At 38.5% G+C, this 15,207-nt stretch overlaps 1 protein-coding gene across 3 annotated transcripts in view; it reads right to left on the bottom strand.

Annotated features, from left to right (window-relative positions):
* Positions 1 to 15,207, bottom strand: part of LYPD6 (LY6/PLAUR domain containing 6) — a 110,563-nt gene that overhangs the window by 12,193 nt on the left and 83,163 nt on the right. For 2 of the 3 annotated variants that reach the window (XM_025039525.1, XM_006921058.3), the window contains 2 exons: positions 12,969 to 13,157; positions 5,520 to 5,618 (listed from right to left, as the gene is read on the bottom strand). In XM_025039525.1, the coding sequence (XP_024895293.1) occupies positions 5,520 to 5,618; positions 12,969 to 13,086 (217 nt within the window). In that variant the 5' untranslated portion in view covers positions 13,087 to 13,157. The remainder of the gene's footprint in view (positions 1 to 5,519; positions 5,619 to 12,968; positions 13,158 to 15,207) is intronic. The other variant, XM_015596483.2, reaches the window with a different exon arrangement.

The following is a 15,207-nucleotide window of genomic DNA, read 5'->3' as shown; positions in this document are numbered from 1 at the left end:
AATAAGAACGAAGTTGGAGGTATCCCACTACCTGATAATAAACTATACTACAAGGCTACACAGTAATCAAAACAGCATGGTGCTAGCATAAAAACAGATACGTTGATCAATGGACCAGAATGGAGAGCCCAGAAATAAATCAACATTTATACTCACATTTAATATATGACAAAGGAGCAAGAATATACAATGGGATAAAGACAGTCTCTTTAATAAATGGTGCTGGGAAAATTGGACAGATATATGCAAAAAAAAAAAAAAGCTGGACCAACTTCTTACACTGTATACTTGAATAAACTCAAAAATGGGTTAAAGACTTAAATGTAAGACCTGAAACCATAAAACTTCTAGAAGAAAACATAGGCAGTAAACTCTCTGATATTACTAACAGGAATTTCTTTTCAAAGATGTCTCCCCAGCCAAGGGAAACAAAAGAAAAAAACAAAAAAAGGGGACTACATCAAACTAAAAAGCTTCTGCTCAGCAAAATAAATTGTCAACAAAGTAAAGAGACAACCATCCAAATGGGAAAATATATTTGCAAGCAACACCTCTGATAAGAGCCTAATACTCAAAATATACAGAACTCATAACAAAAAATGGGCAGAAGACCTGAACAGACACTTTTGAACAGAAAAATGGCCAATAAATATATGAAAAGATGCTCAATATCGCTAGCTATTAGGGAAATGCAAATCAAAACCACAATGAGAAAAGGAGTACACTCTACATGATTCCATTTATATAAAGCTCAATGATAGTCACAATTGTGTTATCTTTGGTAGGTGGGGTATAATGACCGGGGACTCCAGGGGCCTTCTGGGGTTCTATTGCTTAATATGGGTAACAGACACACAGCATGTTTGTTCTGTGAAAATTCAATGAGCTCTGTGCTTATGATCTATTCACTTTCTAGTATGCACGTTAAACTTTAATAAAATTTTTTTTTAACTTTAAAGAAGTAGGAATTCTAAGACTTCCATTTAGCAATATGACAAGATGGATCATCTGAACCCCATCACACTAAATAGCAGCCAGAGTGCTGAATAACATATAACCAATAGCTTCTGAAAACGTACAAATGAACTCTCCAGAAAGTAAGGGAAATCCCAGGGACCAACACTGGGTAAGGTATTGATTTGTCTACCCTGGGATGGGAGGATGCTAACTGTAAGAAGATGCAAGGCCTGGGGCTTAGAACTAGAACAGAGACCCTGTAGGATGGTAGGAACCTTAATGGGTATGTCCTTCCTAAGGCTGCCTAAAAGAGACAAAAATCCCCCCTGGATAAAGTAAAACAAAAAGATTGTTTGTCTCAGCCTGGTCTCTGTCTAGGGAAAAAAAGTCAACAATGAAGAAGTCTTTCCTGAAAATGTGTAACCATGGGCTTGTCTTCAGTTGAGCTGGGGATCACATTTATATTTTTTGCTTATTCCAGTTAATGGATATGGAAAGAGTCATCAAGTGACATGCCCAGGTTTTTCCTCATTTTCACAGAAAAACAGTGAGCATCATAGAATTGGAACCAAAAGAACACGTGTCCCTCCCTCTCAAGATTTCTCTTGGTCTGATTTTATATAAGCAATAATTTCAAATGAAGATTTTTGCCTTAGAGGGAGACATCTGCATTTCATAATTAAGAAGGAACATTAAATCCTTGAGGCTTAGGTAGCCTTTGCAGAACAAGCCTTTCTAAAAATTATGATGTTTCTGACTTGACATTTAATTCCAGAGACTCTTAATAAACACTTATACGGTCCTCCTCTCAAGGAGATTTTAACATTGCAGCACGGAAAAAAAGTTACAGGCAAAAAACCACGTGGCTCTGAGCATGCGACATTCAACTCTTGCTTTCCTTTTACCAGTTCTTTCAAATAGTCCCTTGTATGATACGATTTCAAGATTCTTTCCCAATCTGATTTACATAGTCAAGAAAATTGCACCGATTTATAACGAGGGGTTGATGAAATTAAGGTTATTGCAAAGGAAGTACTCAGAGACCAAAGACTAAAGGAAAGCCTAGCAAGTGAAGCAATGTGATCAGTTATACGGGGCATCTTAAATTCTCATGTCAAGAGAGGGAGTATGGTACCAGGAATCTGTAAGTGCCAGAGGCAAAAATAAAGTAATGGAGGAGAAAGTACTTACTAACACACATTTCAAAAGTAAGAGTGACAGGAACCCGAGTTAGCTAGAGGTGGCTGGTTGATGCCACCATTGCCTGTCAGAGTGATTCTACTTAGGGCAAGGCTTTCTTGATGTTTATTTGACCAAATGATGATTCACAAGTCTATTGAATCTGCAAGCAAGCTTACCTCAGCTGCTAAAATACAATGTCTCTATGCACATCCACATGACTGACTTTAGCTTTTTGAAAATTCTTGAAATTCAGGAGTTCCCCTAAGCAACTTGGGATGTGGGTTTATATGGTAGAGATGAGTAAATACTAACATAAAATGGTTTTTTCACTTTTAACAAGTTATTGTCACATCATATAATAACTAAAACCTAGTTAAACATGTCACAAAGTAAACAGAAAACCAGGAATATTACAGAAAGCTGGGATGTTTTTCCATAGCTGCACTTACTAAGCCTGTTGGTAGTGCTATAGCTGCTTCAAACTAATGATAAACAAAAATCAAGTCAAGGGTTAGTCGGTAGTGAGACACATTTTATATTTTAATCTAATAATAATGACACTGTTTTCATTGTTAGAAAAATCTGGAGAAAGCCCAGAGAAAGGGATAAATAACTCACAGGCAATAGGGTTGGTCAAGAAGGTAGCTGAGTGAGGCTTTAGTCCTCATGCCTCACCTGATGTTCAAGGCCCCACAGATATAACCTGGCTCCACTATTCGTTCCTACTGTTATCTGACATACTAGCTGCTACACCCAGTTCAGGTCTCTCCCTGCCCACTAAGCACACTTGGGGAACCCTGTCTCCACGCATTTGCTCTGAGTGACATCCCAGAAAACATGCCCTCTTCAATCTTCTACTTCCATTGCCCACCTGGAGGGCTACCGCCATCCACCCAGACCATGATGCTGTCACTGGCCACCTCAGTCCCCAAGCAGCAATTCTTCCCTTAAACTCCCACAGTATTTAATGTCACATTTCATTTGGCACTTGCCTTTGCCCTGCTATTTTTGACATTTAATATGTTCAGATCTTATCTCCCCAGCTAAACTGTGTGCTCCTTGAAAGAAGAAACCCGATTCCTATCTTCTACTGCATAATCTCCCAAAGGGCCGTGCGTGGTGATTCTGTGTCATGAACTTTAGGGCATCACTTTCCATTTACCCCTATAAATATAAGGACAAAAAGATAAAAGTGGGAGGGGGAAAAAGAGAAAAGGAGAAATTGTGTAAAGACTTAAGATACTTTTAAGAATCTGTGCTTTGGAAGGATATATTTTGACCTCAAAAGAAAGTATTGAGATAGAGCTTCCTCGTTCCCTGAGATGAGTTCGAGCAGAGTGCTACCAGTGCCTGTTTTTGATTTGTGACAGGGATATATTCATACACCATCAGACTTGGACTGAGCCTCTATGAAATAAGGCCCAAAGCCCGAGTGAGCCCCAGTTCACAGTCTCTCCTTTCCTTCTCATCATCTTAGGTAGGGAGATGCTTAGAGAAGCACTGTCACATTTCCTATACAGTAGCTCTGATCAGTAGCTCTGTATCAAAAGCTAACCTGCCAGCTTTGTCACAGCAGGAAGCAGCCCAAAAGTTATTGGCTATACATGCAAATCATCCCGTTGTGATCCAGTCACTGCTGACAGTGGTTCCCAAATGTTACTACATATCAGCACCACCCAGGGTGCTTTTAAAACTCCTTATGCTCAACCACACCCATACCATTTATACACGAATCTCTGGGAATGACTCAGGCATCAGTGTTTTTAAAATTTACCCTGTGATTTGACTGTGCCATTAAGTTTGAGAAGCAGTGGTTTCACCGCGTCCATCAGCAACCTACCCAAATGTTGGGGGATGTTAGAGAAAATCAGCTGGGTCCGAAATGATCATATGATTGCAGAAGGCAATGCGGATAGGAATCATCTTTGAATAACCGGATGACCTGTGATTAAGCCATTCTTTAGTGTCTGCATGTTTTTCTCTTCTCTGTGGCCTTTTCATTAGCATCTCCACCACAAAGTAACCAAGAGGAATCTGGAGGTGACAACACCACATTTCACTTTCTATTAGTGTGGAGAAGAGCTCCCAGTGGTTCTTGGTCCTGACTGTTCATTAGATTTACCTGTGATATTTATACACACACACTGGGCAGGGCCCTCATCTCAGAGATGATGGCTTAGTTTGCGTGGAGCTGTGGTTCTTAACACGGGATCTCCAGACCAGCACCATCTATCTGCATCACCTGGGAACTCTTTAGAAATGCAAAGTCTTGGACTTACTGAATCAGAAACTAGAAAAGGGGAAGGACAGGGGTAGGGGCATAAATCTATGTTTTAATAAGCCTTCCAAGGAATTACGATCACACCAAAGTGTGAGAACCACTGGGTTAGCCAGGGCACAGTTTCCACTGATTTCAAAAAGACCCGTAGGATCTCCACTGGGCAGCCTAGCTGGAGACTCATGGATTAAATAGTGGTGGCTTAAGTAGCTGACATTTGTTTCTTAATTGCAGTTTCTAGGCTCTCCCAATGTATAATCCTCTGTGAGAAACAGAGTGCCTTTCACTGGGCTGAGTATGAGAACTCTTGCATTATGTTGAAAAACAATAAATTTGGTGTCGGTGAGTTCAGTCATTTTAACAACTGAATTAGAACAGCAGTGAAGCCCATCTAACTACTCACTCAAGCATTTGTCAATAAAATGCCCCATCCTCATCAAATGAATTGACTTTCTTCCAAAAATAAAACAGTAAGTCTGTAGCCAAATATAACCATCTTTTTTAATCCAATAGGATAAAAGAAATATAAATATGAAGCATCTGCTTCATTTTGAAATGGGCTTTTGGGTCAAACTTTCATGCTTCAATTGGGCATCCGTCGCATCCTTCAAAGAGAACTTAATAGTTTAAAAGGCTCAGGGTTTTTATTTGCGCAATGATGACATTTAGAATTCTAGCTTTCATGCAGTCTCAGGATTGAAGCCTCTGGCAAGATATGTAATAAATGGAATCTTTATATGAACATCGATTCATACTTTACATAAAGAGTGCTACTATGCAATGACTAATGCTTCAAAGAGTGGGTTACAGGCTGGTTATTCTCTTCAAGTCCTGCATGTGGCTGGGCCTGAGGGTGAGAAGTATCACTCACCTTTTCTGGAGCTCCAACAATGCATCACAAGAAAGGGGGCAATCTTATGAATCAGTTTATGACTCTGAGAGTCTTTGATGATGTTATTGGTGTGGTATAAGCAATCTGCTAATAGACAGGAGGAGCAATTGAGATTATAAGCATGCTTCTTTCTATACATGCATCAAGATCAACGGGGATGTTCGCTCATGGACAGCTCTGGGGACCCCAGTCTGTTAACTGAGAATTTACCTCGAGGACAGTAGATGTCTGGAGCCCATCGGTTGCACTCATAATTGTCTGCTGCCTTTTCACAGGTAAAACACTTAAATCCACCAGGATATGGTGTGGCTACAAAAAGCATCAAGAGAAAAGATTAACTTTTTAGACTTAGCACAGAATCTTACATTGTGAAGTTAGACATTTTCATTTTTTCAAAAAGATTCCCAAAACAGCCTGGAGGTTTCTTTAAAAACTGAACATGCAACTACAATATGACTCAGAATTGCATTCTTTGACATTTATCCCTGAGAAATGAAAACTTATTTTCACACAAAAATCTGTACACAAATATTCACAGCAACTTTATTTGTAATAGTCCCAAACTGGAAACAACCCAAATGCCCTTCAATGGGTGAAAGTTAAACAAATTGTGCTATATCCATACCATGGAACACCAGTCAGCAATAAAAATGAACTATTAATACATTCAATGGCTTGGATGAATTTCTGGGGAACTATACTGAGTGAAAAAAAAGTCTATCCCCAAAGGTTATATACTATATGTAACATTTTTTAAATGAGAAAATTTTTAGAAATAGAGAAAAGATTAGTGGTTGCCAGGGTGGGGATTGCAATGGTAGGGGGCAGGTTTAGAAGGAGATCGGTATGAGGCCAACAGGAAGAATTCATGTACTATTGAAGTTGTTTGGGTTTTGACTTGGTTATAAACACACAAACCTACACATGATAAAATTATGTAAAACTAAATATATGTACACACACACACAAAAGAACATAAGTAAAACTGGGGACATTCTGAATAAGACCAGTGGATTGACGTATCAATGTTAATAACCTGGCTGTGATATTAGTCTACGGTTTTTCAAAATGTTCCCATTGGGGGAAACTGGGTTAAAGTATACATGGAAGCTCTATATTATTTCTTACAACTGCTTATGAATCTATAGTTATCTCAATAAAATTATCAATTTAAAAAAGGCACTCCAGATTTCTAATTATTTGCTTTTATGTATCAACTTATGTAGACAGGTCAACATGTAAATATCAATATTAGGTTCAATCATAAAAAGTTTCCTGATGTTTGACCATTTTTTACCTGCGAAGGTGGCAATTTCTTTGGTTTAATTTAATATTTTTACCTGGTCAGACCTGACGTGGTTAAGAATTCCTGGGAATTGTTAAGTATCAACTAGGAAAAGAGTTTTCATTGCTAAAATCTACGCTGCCTGTGCAGAAGTGACCCTCCTAAGGGGGTCTCGGGCCCATGTCCAACTTCCATGGGGCAGCATGCTGAGACCCCCTAGGGACAGGGATGCACTATAGTCTCCTCGGGCCAGCTGAGGGATGCATAATTCCAGGAAGGCTCGCCTCTCCCTTTCTCTGAGTTGCATCTTCCTGTCTTCCAAAGAGACTGTCCTCCAGGTACTTGTATTCTCCGCCTTACATTTATGCTCAGGCAGAAAGGAGTCCCATGAAAGTTGAGTCATGCTCTAGAGAGTGCAGCACACCAGGGCCTTACTGGCATTTAAGGACAAGGATCCACAATGAATGTCAGGCCAGGCTGTCTCTGACCTTTTCACTAATGTTCTTTTTTTTTCACCCCGCTGATGTGCTTTACTTGCTACTTAGTTCTAATCATTTGCTTGCTTTGCTGCTTAGAGTTTTGCTTTTTATAAACAGAACGTGTGTGTGTGTGTGTGTGTGTGTGTGTGTGTGTGTGTGTGTGTGTGTGTGTTTAATTTGTAAAATTACCTGGCCTTTTTGAAAGCTAAACACTCAAAAAAGCTTCATCTGCAGAGTTTTGTTTTTTATAAAAAGAGCGTGTGTGTGTGTGTGTGTGTGTGTGTGTGTGTGTGTGTGTGTGTGTGTGTGTGTGTGCGTTTAATTTGTAAAATTACCTGGCCTTTTTGAAAGCTGCAAACACTCAAAAGCTTCATCTGCAGAAGCCAACTGTTCTCCCTCGCAGATGGCTGAGCCTGCATATCGCACTGGAGGAAATAATCATCTCAGGGTAAATTGCTTTACCCACATGGAACCAATTAAGTATGTTATCAAAAATAAATGAAGGAGGAGGCATCAGCTTAAGGCCAGAATTATGGGCCAGATATAACTTTGATTTTCACCTTGCCTAGATTTTCATCCTTACACTTGCTTGTAATAGTTCACAGAACTGACTCTGACAATATTGAATAAACTAGCAGGATCAAAAGTCATAAACTGTCTTAAAAAGGCAGGTAACTGGACCTTTCATGGGGTCCATTTAACTGTTCTATGTTCCTCCAAGTAATTGGTGACTCAAATTCATAAACAGAATGATAGTGTATGCATGGATAGTCATAGAAATAGAGGATGGAAAGCAGCTTAGACATGGCCATCCAACCATTTCATTCTCAATGAAGAAATTTCACTATGGGAAACATGCTCTCTCTAACGCATAATTATAATAAAACAGAAGTAAACTACTTTGTCAAACCACACACAAATAATTCTTATATCTCGACATCACACCACATAGATAGGTGGGTTACATTTAAGTAGAAAGAGCCTAGTTTAGATAAGCACATGCCTGAAGAATTTAAAATAGGTTCTCATACTCCAAAGCCATTCAAACATTTTCATGGACATTTTAATTATTTTTATAAATGCCATTATGAGAAAAACCATACAAAATATTTTAGGAAATTATTCTACTTGATATGTTAAAAAATAGTTTCACTATCAACTTCAAAAGATTTAATATATAAGTTTAAAAGATAGAACTTTAAAATAGTTTGTAAATTTTGAAGCAGAATTTGATTTAAAAAAAGATGTAAACTATTTGTCTAAAAACAGCATTTCTCAAAAAATGATCATATACAACAAGGTTTATGACTGCAAGCTAGCCATACCACTTTAGCTTGCATGGTTAATTCACTAAAGTATCCAATTTTATCTGTCTGTCACTGCAGCCAGTAAAACTTTTAGCTGGCTTTTTGGATTAGTTATTTCTGGAAACTTTCTCATCAAACACAGAAATTAAGAACTTTGAATGCAGATTGACAATCCAGCTGTTCCAAGAATAAACTTCTAGAGAACCTAACGTTAGTAAGTTGCAGTGTTTCCGAATTTGGATTATTTAATAGACTCTTCAGAATTATCTTGTGCAAGACTAGTGATATATTAAATTAAATACTGTCATTTCTTACACAAGTAGAACTGGACTCTGAAATTCACTTAAAGAATATCAAAATTTAAACAGGAATATGACCTAAAACACTATGGTAGCAAAATGAAGCTTTGTTTCAAATCATTTTATCTCTGAATGTGTTTATCAGCGCATATCACTAAAAATTAACCAAATGATCTCATTTTCGGTGTTTTATTTTTAAATCTACAACTTCATATCTGTGTGCATTCTCAACAATGACATTCTAATATTTGCTCATAGGAACTTGTACTTACATCTTGGCAGATAGTACTGACCAGTGGATAACCAAATCCTCTTTAGTGACAAATCTCTGCAGACAGACTCAGCTTTAAGTTGATAATTGTAGCACAACACCAATTAATGGTTAAATTCTTGCCTCTGAAAATATTTAGCTAAAAATAAAGTCTACAGTTGAACAACTATCTCCAGTAACTTGCTAACTGATACTGCATCTGATAAGTTATTTTAAAAGGACTGCAAAGAGGTTCCTAAGAGATGTTCTATTTTTTTCTTTGTTACTTCAAAGCATTACAGAGCAAGTAAAGTTTCAAATTGTTGTGGCCCCAGCTGTGAATGAATCTAATTTGGCTCTTGATCACAGAGCTAATAAGCTTAGTACTCTGTATTTCAGGGCATAAGTCCTTGGTCCCTCAAGAGAAGGTGATTGTAAAGAAAAAAAGAAATGCCAAAGTGCCCAGTTACTTCCTGTAACATAATCTGTCCATTAACTTTCATGGTCAGCCATAGTTCAGCCGACCATATTCATTTGTAAGGCATCAGAAAAGATTTCGTCTTTGTTTCCATCTCTTGGAACTTTTGCCTGGCTGGACAAAGGCCTTCAGTTCCCAAAACCATGGTGAGAAGAGAATCTTGTTTTGAAATGTCTGCTGATGTGTAATGTAGCCAAACATTTTTAAATTCTTGCCCAATTAATATCCATTATTTTTGGAAGTGACGCAAATATAAAATTTCTAGAAATTTAATAAATTGATCTTCCTTGCCAGTCCACTTGGGAACAAAGTATCATCGATATAATGTTAATACCATGAACATATTTCTGGTAGAAATGCATTTCCTGGTACCTTTCTAGAAAGTCCCCTTACTCCCTAAGACTTGCATAGTATAGAATTATGAAAAAACTTCATTGGCTCTTTATCTGGGCATGAGCGAGCCCACTGCAGGAATATAGTGCTTTGGTCCATATGATTAAGGGAAGTCTTACCAGAGGAAAACTGGATATCTCAGAAAAGACTTCTATTATAAGGAAAGAAATGGAAGCCAAGAACAGGTTGATGTCAGTATGTTAAATTCTGCTATCTCCTATAATGGCTGACAACCAAAAAAGTAGCTCCATTTTTGTTAACACTAACTCTTGTTTTGAAGGATTTATTAAGTTTTGGTACTTTAATTATGGGCTGGGAAAAAATTCATCATTTTTCACGTGAAAAAGAAAAAACATACAAATTATAGAAAAGAATGTTATTGAGGATAGTGCCTAAAGTTTGAAAGCTATAAAGTTTTTCTTTTAGGGGCTTAGAAACTTCAAAGATTAGGGAACAAGAGAGTGAAGGAGATTAGTCACGGGAGGCTGAACTTTCCCAGCCCAGGTTCCAATCTCACACCACTTATTATCTCTGAGGTCTGTTTGGGGCCCAGAAGAAATGAGTTTATGTTTGTCTGGTGTGAAAAATTTGTGCATCTTTTCACATCCCCAGCATTACCGCGTTTCTCCTTGGGCAAGTTCTGAGTTTTATCTAACATTAATGGATCTGGCTCACTCACTGAACCCAAGAAAGTTCTTTGTGCCTCCATCTACAAAGTGAGGTGATTATATAAATAATTCAAGATCAAAATAATCCCACACTTCCCTCATATATTTTTTAGAGTCACTATTTTACAGAAACCTGCTTATTTGTAGAGACTGCTCCATCTAAACACAGTCTAGTGAGTGCTGTGCAGGGCAGGGGCCCATGACCGTTGAAAAAAATCAAAGTGTAAAAACAAGAAGACGAACACCAAAAACTTCTGAAATAGGGTACAGAAATGTGAAATTAATTCTGCTTGAAAGCGGGCAGAGTAAACAAAATTCTAGCCAGGTAGGACCCATTGACGGTGACTTCAAACCAGTAAGAACTTTGACTCCCCAGGTATAGAGACTCTGAAAGAGAACTCAGCCAGACCTGCTGGCGAATTGTCTGTATATACTCTAACTTAGGAATGACTTCTTCCGTCCTTCTCCATATTTCAAAACCATATCAGAAAACCTCACCGATTCTTTATGTCTGGCAAGTTCTTTCTAATCCAGCCAGGGCTCTCTTTAATTAACAGAGGTCACATGAGCGGAACTCTTCCACCAACTTCTAGGGAGCAAGAGCAACTGCCCGTCTGGCCTGGCAGAGCTCATCTTCCAGATCCCATTCTGCTTTCCAAACAGGGGCCCACTCGACCTGGGCACTGACCCACCACACCACTGAGGCAGAATGGTGTTCGTGTTTGTTTCATCCTTATTCACTTACATCCAATCCCCTCAATTTTCCTTCCCACCCTGTGTATACACAACCTCAGAGAAAGACAGGCATGGGTCTGTTTTGCGGCCCAGTGACTTTGAGTCTGTCACCAAAGAGGATAAAGAATCCCCCAGGAACCGAAAATCCCAGGAATCAAACCTAAGAGACTGAAACCTAGCTTTTTGTTCACCAAGTCTAATAAAAAAGCATGGCTGTTTGCATAAAAGAATAAAATTCAATCCTAGGAAACAGAGCAAGTATCAAAGCACCTTCTTTTCATGAATGTTACTAAAATAAGCAGCCATGCATAAACAGCCAGATAAGCTTCCCATACCATCAACCAGGAGTTACCAGACTATACTGGTGAGAGGGCACAGCAGCAACAAGTCTAAGGAAATGATTTGCTGCTTGTTAAAAACATATCTGGAATTTAAAAATTAGAGTGCTGTATTTTTAGCATCCTCAGTTTACTGTCTAAGCCAATTACAACATCGTAAACAACAAGCCTCTGACAGTCTATTACATATGTGCCCAGCATTTTACGAATATTATTTCTAGTGCACGAAATAATGCGACAGGGTGTGCATTATTTTATCCACTTTAGAAATGTGGGAATTAACACTTAAGAGTGCCCTAACATTTATTGAGCATTTACTATGGCTCACGTTCAGTGCCAAGTGCTTAGTACACAGTCTTTCATTTAATCTTCACAAAGTTAGAGCACTTATTTCAAATTAGAAGGCTATGAAGCAGCTGAGTTAGTTGCTGACCCAGAGTCAAGGGGACTGAAAGCACCTGTGAATTCCTCAGGTCGTCTCACATCCAAACCAGACCATGTAGACATTAAATAGTCTAACTGTGGCATTGGAACAGTCCAAGTGGCTGCCTCCATTTTGTAGATTTTAAGATCCTCAAAAGCAAGGATTATGTTTTATTTGCCCTTATATCTTTCACACCTATCACAATGCTGACATACACAGACCATCAAAAAGTGTTTGTCGAACAAAACACTTCAAAAGAGTAATATACCTCAGGGCAAACACTAAAGCTCAAAATATACACAATAGATCTAGCTCTCATAACCACAAGGGCAATCCAGAAGAGGATCCAAATGAAACTAATAAAAGAGAAGAGATAAATCCAGAGATGGAGATGAAAAGTGGAAGTGAAAGTACTGTGTGATCAAAGTGTGATCCTTAGAATATTGGCAGCAGAAGCACCCGAATGTCTTATTGAAAGCAAAAATCCGTGGGTACGGCCCCCGATATGCAATCAGACACTCTAAGGAAGTGCACTCCCTAGATAATTCTTGAACACAAGAAACCAAAAGGGATAGGGAACAGGAAGTTGTGGGAGATAATTACGTTGAAACCAAACAAAAATGAGATGTGCAGACAGGAAGAACAGCTATTGTCTTGCCTATAAAGGGCTGATCTTTTACAAACACTTTCCTCCTGGGACATGGAGTTTCTCTTTGATAACTGACTGAGGCTGGCATGAGTCAAAAGGAAGAGTGTTCAGAAGCAGAGTTATGGTGCAGGGAACAGAGCAAACAAGCCTAAGATTTACCTTAAAATAAAAAACAAACACGCTATGAAAAGGTGAGGGTAAAACATACAGCATCTTCATTAGCAGGTGCACCCCCCCAATCAAATCACCAAAGGTTTCCTCAGCATCAAAGGCTGCCTTCTCTCGGCCATTTTTCAACTCACATCTTATTTGAAGTAAAGTGACATTTCTATAGCAAAGAAAACAGAGTCTTACTTGAAGGGTGGAGGTAGATAATGTCTTTCACTGTGAAGTCTCGGGACTGTGCAGCTTTCAGACAATCGGCCAACAGGCTCAGGAGCAGGAGCCAGGCCAGGGCAGGGCCAGGTTCCATGGCAGACCGAGGCGTCACTCATACAGGGCGCCTGGCAGCAGGGATTCGAGATGATGAGAGAGAACTTGCACCTGAAATATGAAACAAGATTCATCTCAGTGTCCAACTCGAGAGAGCCACAAGAAACTTGGCTAGGCTCCCTGTTGCAGGGATAGGAAGCAGAGGGCACAAGGAAGTGGGTACACATGGAGAGAAACTTTATAAATGGTAATTTTAGAGCACTTGGAAAATTCAAGTTCAAATCTATTCTGAATCAGATCACTAAAGCTTCATTGGTAGCAGTCCCCTCTAATATCTAGCAGAGATGGTATCAAGAGAGATTGAATGTTAATGAAATCCAGCTATTTTTGCCAGGAGGCCAGGGGAAGGCAGGCAGAATGCAACAATAAATTAGTCACATACAAAAGCCCAAAAGACATTTCCTTGATAATGGCAAAGGCCAACTATGAGGGTGCAGACTTACTGGGTCATGTTGGTCACATAAACCTGTACAGAGTAGACTCAGATTTAAGGAGGAGGAGGGGAAGAAGAAACGTAGGTAAACAGTCCTCTCCCAAACCAAAAAGTACCTCTAACTCAAAATCTCTTTAACATATGTAATATTATTGGCATGGTAACAACTCTGTGCAGAAGGCACTATTATCATCCCATTTTGTGTAAAGTGAAGTCCAGCAAATAAGTTGATTCAAAGCCAGGCAATCTGGCCATTGAACGCACATTTTTAAACAGTAGGTGATACTGTGTTCTTCCAAAGATTGTTTTGCGTTGCATAAACAAAAACTGATGAAATGAAATCAAGGTATCATGATAACACTAAGCAAACATCATTCTATCCTCTACTCTAACTCTGTCCTTTTCAATTAAAATTGAGGGCAGTAAAATCTGACATTATAAGGAAATGGACTTGTCCAGTTTACTTATAATGTAGATCTGTATCTTAATTTATATGTGCTACTCGCTGGTCATCTTATTGCTTTCCTATGGAGTCTGTCCCTCACATTGTACTATTTTCCAAGCATACCATTCTATCACCTAGGCAAGGGGTCAAGTGAGGTATTCACTTTACTTTTAACTGACTGAGAAAACATAATTTGGACATTTCGTTTATAAATTTTAACACCAATATTTAAGGAGATTTTTTAAGTAGCAAAACAAAATAATTCTAAAATTATTTTGTCAAAACAAATAGACCATGAGTAATTGTATTACCAAACAAACTCAATAGAGACAATCGATATGGACTAATTAGATATTAGAATATACAATAGAGTAGTATTAATCAAAGCAAAATGATAAAAAGTATAAGAATGAATATAGAAAATGGAACACTCTGAGGAGCTCAAAAATAGACCCAACTATTTCCATGATACAAGCAATTTTTCAAAATTACAGAAGAAAAATTTGAATAGAATTATAACTAGATTAAAAATTGTGAAAAAGATTAACCGAAACCAAACAATGCACAGTACACTAAAATTTACTCCAGATGGATTAGTATGTTCACTATTTTTTTTAAAGTAGACAAATTTTTAGAAAATAGAGTAGAGCTCTTATTACCCTGCAGCAGTTTGATGATGTCAGCCTTGCCAATTTCATGCCCGCTACTCATCTTCTGTTTACAGTTTGGCTCCCCACGCAAATTTGCAATCAGGAAGATTATAGGCTGCCCATTCACTTAATAAACATGACTGCCAAGCACAATGCTAGCCACTTGATTGAACAATAAGATGAGAAAACAAATATCAATGATACCTTTCCCTCACAGAGTGACAGAGACAAACATTATCTCCTATTAGATGACTGCAACAGTGTTTCATTGTACATCTATTCTGGTCAGTTAAGGCCGCCCCTGAGGAACAGATCTGCACAGCGCCCTGTGGAGACCCCACTGCACATCAATACCCCCATTTCTGCACAATCTGTGGCAGGGCTCAGTGTGAGAGGGGTAGTAAGGAAAGCTATTTTGTTTTATTTTGATATAATTAACATTAAATATCAACTAGTGGCCAACTTAAGTTCTTTTTAATGTGAAACTCGATGTCCACACCAGTGCTTCACATATATCAAACAATGCAAGTGACACATTTTATTAAAGCATTTCTCAACCACAGCATTCTTTCC

This window comes from Pteropus alecto, unplaced genomic scaffold, assembly GCF_000325575.1.
Source record: "Pteropus alecto unplaced genomic scaffold, ASM32557v1 scaffold3, whole genome shotgun sequence".
Classification (NCBI taxonomy): Eukaryota; Metazoa; Chordata; class Mammalia; order Chiroptera; family Pteropodidae; genus Pteropus; species Pteropus alecto.
Note: the sequence above shows the minus strand (reverse complement) of the source record. Positions and strands in the feature narration are given on the sequence as shown.